Genomic DNA, 4,985 nt, shown 5'->3' with positions numbered 1-4,985 from the left:
GCTGCTTACCTTTGTTCCCTGCGTCAGGATCCTGAACTCAACCAACTCATGGTCACTGCCTCCCAGATTCCCATCCACTTTTGCTTCCCCCACTAATTCTACCCGGTTTGTGAGCAGCAGGTCAAGAAAAGCACCCCCCCTAGTTGGCTCCTCTAGCACTTGCGCCAGGAAATTGTCCCCTACGCTTTCCAAAAACTTCCTGGATTGTCTATGCACCGCTGTATTGCTCTCCCAGCAGATATCAGGAAAATTAAAGTCACCCATGAGAATCAGGGCATGCGATCTAGTAGCTTCCGTGAGCTGCCGGAAGAAAGCCTCATCCACCTCATCCCCCTGGTCCGGTGGTCTATAGCAGACTCCCACCACTACATCACTCTTGTTGCACACACTTCTAAACTTAATCCAGAGACACTCAGGTTTTTCTGCAGTTTCGTACCGGAGCTCTGAGCAGTCATACTGCTCCCTTACATACAGTGCTACTCCCCCACCTTTTCTGCCCTGCCTGTCCTTCCTGAACAGTTTATAACCATCCATGACAGTACTCCAGTCATATGAGTTATCCCACCAAGTCTCTGTTATTCCGATCACGTCATAGTTCCTTGACATCACCAGGACCTCCAGTTCTCCCTGCTTGTTTCCAAGGCTTTGTGCATTTGTATATAAGCACTTGAGATAACCTGTTGATCGCCCCTCATTGCCAGTATGAGGCAGGAGCCCTCCCCTCACAGACATTCCTGCCTATGCTTCCTCCCGGTATCCCGCTTTCCCACTTACCTCAGGGCTTTGGTCTCCTTCCCCCGGTGAACCTAGTTTAAAGCCCTCCTCACTAGGTTAGCCAGCCTGCTGGCAAAGATGCTCTTCCCTCTCTTCGTAAGATGGAGCCCGTCTCTACCCAGCACTCCTCCTTCATGGAACACCATCCCATGGTCAAAGAAACCAAAGCCTTCTCTCCGACACCATCTGCGTAGCCATTCGTTGACTTCCACGATTCGACGCTCCCTACCTAGGCCTTTTCCTTCCACGGGGAGGATGGATGAGAACACCACTTGCACCTCCAACTCCTTTATTCTTCTTCCTAGAGCCACATAGTCCGCAGTGATCCGCTCAAGGTCATTCTTGGCAGTATCATTGGTGCCCACGTGGAGAAGCAGGAAGGGGTAGCGATCCGAGGGCTTGATGAGTCTCGGCAGTCTCTCCGTCACATCACGAATCGTAGCCCCTGGCAAGCAGCAGACTTCTCGGTTTTCCCGGTCAGGGCGGCAGATAGATGACTCAGTCCCCCGGAGGAGAGAGTCCCCGACCACCACCACCCGCCTTCTCCTCTTGGGGGTGGTGGTCGTGGAACCCCCAACCTCAGGACAGCGCATCTCATGCCTTCCAACCAGCGGAGTCTCCTTCTGCTTTCTCGCCCCAGACATATCATCTGGTCCACTCTCCGCAACGATACCTGTGGAGAGAACATGAAAGCGGTTAGTTACCTGTGTCTGTGTTACTGGAACCCGGACATTCCGCTTACCTCTTCTGGAGGTCACATGTTGCCAAGCTTCTTCACTGGTCTCTTGGCTCCTCTGTGCAACCTGCTCTATATCTGTAGAGCTTTGTGCCCCTAGAAGCCTATCCTGAGTTTCGTCCAGGAAATCCTCAGTTTCCCGTATGCAACGCAGGGTTGTTATCTGTTGCTCCAGACCTTCAATCTTCTCTTCCAATATGGAGACCAGCTTGCACTTCGTACAGACAAAGTCGCTTCTGTCCTGTGGAAGAAAGACAAACATGGCACATCCAGTGCAGGTCACAACAGCTGAACCCCCCCCCTTCCATATCACCTTCCTACTATGAGCTTCCTCAGAGCAGTTTGCAAGACGTAAGCCTCACTGGGCTCCCTCCAGGCGAACTACCAGGCAAACTCCTGCTGTGTGCTGCTCTGCTGTCCCCGCTGCTCAGCTGGTTCTCCGCCGCTCAGCTGGTTCGCGAAGCTCTGGCTATTTTTAAACAGCCAGGCTTCCCTGTCGCAAACAAACAGACACCCTACTGCCCGCCCCCTGCAGGCTAGCAGCCAATCAGACACTCACTCAGGCTCTCACACTGCCCCCCCAGCAAACACACGCTCGGATACTTCCTCAGCAAGCAAACAAACACAGACTCGGATACTTACCAGTCCCAGGCAAACTCCTGCTGTGTGCTGCTCTGCTGTCCCCGCTGCTCAGCTGGTTCTCCTTATTCTGAACCCATCAATGTGAACGTTACAGTCACTTAGGCTGACTGAGACCCAGAGGTAAACCTCTGAATTTGGTCTGAGTAGTGTTTACATTAGTCCTGAGGTTTATGCAGGCTGTACTGTATTTGGACCAATTTATAAAACTTGTGCATTTAATACTATTATCTCTGCATCTAATTTGATGTGACCCTCTTTCCATTTTGGATTTGAATAATATTTTTTAATCTTTGTGTACTAACTCAGCTGCAATTTTTGTTTCTTAATTTGAAAATCAAACTTGCCAAGAGTTCCTTAAACTGTTATACCCAGCCCCTGCTTTAACTTGTGCTCTAAATCCTCTGTAACGCATTGCTTTCCTGATTTTTCTTTGTGCTTTTGGAGTTGCACAAAGCTCCTGCTGAGATACTGATATGAGTGCAAGGCAAGAAGGCTCCTAAAAGACATTAAAGGCCCTCTTATTGCTAATTAAAAGCTCTTTACTTTCTTTCCACATGGCCAGGACAGCTGCTTCACATCCTCTCACTGGTAAGGAAACACATAAATTCAAAGACAATATTGTGAACAGCACCTGGCACTTGCTGCACCTGCCGTGATGAGACTATATTTCATTCTGTCAGTAAATTAACATTCTCCAGGGCTGAAAAGGATGTTTTTTTCTCATTCAACCTCTTCCATTGTCCCCAGTGGTAAAAAGACAGTAGTTTTGCTTCCATTTTCGATACTAAATATATCATATTGTTGTTTGCTTCACTGATGCAGACACCTGCCTCCTGCTGTAAATGTTGTGTTCTGGTTCTGAAAGATTTCCCCAGGGCTCCACATTCAAGTATTGGCTTGTAACTATGGCTTAATATCATGTCAAAATCTCTTAAGGAAGATACAGCTTGTCAAGTCATTTCAGGATTGAACCTTCATCTAGCGAAATTCTGAAAATGTCCTTTGAGTGTTTGAAGCATGCGAAGACAAATAAAAGGCTAGCAAGTCATTTGTAAAGATAATAGCTAACAGCATGCATTTTCCACTTCTCTCCTTTCCATTAAATGTTGATAAAGAGAGAAGAGCAGATTGCAGGGCAGCGATCTAGGTTATTTATAAACAGGTCAAAGAAAGTCCCAAACTTCTGTGTCTTAGGCATGGCTGGGGGGAGAGGGGGAGGAAGGAAACCACAATCAAACTTTGTAAGATTCAATCACTGACAGATTGATCTTGGAGCTTTCTGAGAAAGGGCACTTCACAGCTACATCAGGGAGCGTATTTTTCTGAAAGGGTTTTGATATATTTAATATAATATTTATTAGAAAATAATTGAATCTGGCTGGATCCAGGGGTATTTGTCACTTGTGTGTGTGCTGCAACATGGGAGAGGTTTTAGGAGCAACTTTATATTGATTGAATTGGAAATCCAGGTGCTTTGCAGAAGTTTTTTTTATTAATTTTGAGAGAGGCCAAATTACAAGCCATAGTTGCCAGCACTTCCTGGTAAGTGGCTGTGAGCGCCAATGAAGAGTGAGTGCATTTACATTCTGTAGAGATCTATCTCTTCTCTAGATAAGGGAAACAAATCAATGGGGGTGAATAAGCAGCCAAAATGAAAAAGTAATAATGTATGAATTCTCAGCATTTTTGTCATCAAACTTGTACTATGTCTGCTGCATTGGAGAGTTTAGGAACCATTTGGGGACAGAAACTTAAGCAGGACCAAATGAAAAGTAAAAGTTTGTATAAATAGCATCCTTTACTCTAACAATGAAAACCACCAAGAAATACTTAAGTAAACAGAATTATGCAAAATATTCAAATAATGCATACTATTCACACAAAACTGACTTGGGTTAAGGTTGTATTGCAAATTCAAAACTCAGATCAGTCTGAAGGTTTTGCAAAGGTTTATAATCTTTGTAAGTGAACCTCAGTCCACTTTTGACCAAAACAAAGTGAGTTGATAGTTCAGTAGGAAAGCAGGGGAAATGTGAAGATTTGATTGGTATTTCATTATGTATTTGGATTTGTTACATTCAAAACTCAGGAAGTGCAAACACATGGAATATAAAAGCAAAGGAATTGTTTATATATATATATATATATATATATATATATATATTGTATATCATATATATACCATTGTTTTTTGTACAACTCTGGGGAAAAAATTAACTTCTACAGAAATAAGGCAACTTGAAATCTAGTCAGTTTTTTTTTTTAAATAAAAATGAGTTAAAAGTAGAGCTGCTCAAAATAATAGTAAAAAATTAGGCTGTTTTCAAAAAGTGTTTATATTTCCAAATGTATGTAATTTCAAAAACTCAAAATATTCAGAATCTCTCTTAATTTTCAATATAAAAAACCCTTCAGACATGTCAAGCCCCTTTCCATCTCAATTTTTGATAACACTTTCATCATCCTTTTTGAAGTTTCAATTTTTTGATAAAGAAATCAAAACTCGAAATGGGTGATGTTATTACCAGCTCGAATTAAAAGCAGTTTCCAGTACCATTTTTGCACCTGAATCCAACTGCCATTTTATGCTTTTAAATTCACACTTTCATATTTTTTTCTATTTGTCTAAAAGTACCATAAGATTTCCTGTGGGTGAATTCCATTATTATTCTATTATGGTTTCTCCATTTAAACTCTGCAGGTAAAGTCAAGACACACTTTTAGAAAGATTATCCAGAAATGCCCGTCACCTTTTCTTTACACATGGCTCAGCACAGTCCTCATTACATCCTTGGCATTGATTTGTTATTATCCATCTGTCTGTTTTCCTACC

At 43.2% G+C, this 4,985-nt stretch overlaps 1 protein-coding gene across 1 annotated transcript; it reads right to left on the bottom strand.

Moving 5' to 3' along the window:
- Positions 1-806: 806 nt before the first annotated feature.
- LOC144930108 (uncharacterized) lies at positions 807-2,191 on the bottom strand. The gene is made up of 2 exons (XM_078851115.1): positions 2,153-2,191; positions 807-1,751 (listed from the first exon to the last, which is right to left on the bottom strand). The coding sequence occupies exon 2, from the start codon at positions 1,416-1,418 to the stop codon at positions 807-809; it is 612 nt and encodes a 203-aa protein (XP_078707241.1). The 5' UTR covers positions 1,419-1,751; positions 2,153-2,191.
- Positions 2,192-4,985: the final 2,794 nt, after the last annotated feature.

This window comes from Lepidochelys kempii, chromosome 1, assembly GCF_965140285.1.
Source record: "Lepidochelys kempii isolate rLepKem1 chromosome 1, rLepKem1.hap1, whole genome shotgun sequence".
Classification (NCBI taxonomy): domain Eukaryota; kingdom Metazoa; phylum Chordata; order Testudines; family Cheloniidae; genus Lepidochelys; species Lepidochelys kempii.
The sequence above is the reverse complement of the archived record's forward strand: the minus strand, read 5'-3'. Positions and strand labels throughout refer to the sequence as shown.

Bases quoted from the DNA above. Each gene is read 5' to 3' on its own strand.
- LOC144930108 (XM_078851115.1), bottom strand. From the start codon at position 1,418: ATGTCTGGGGCGAGAAAGCAGAAGGAGACTCCGCTGGTTGGAAGGCAT.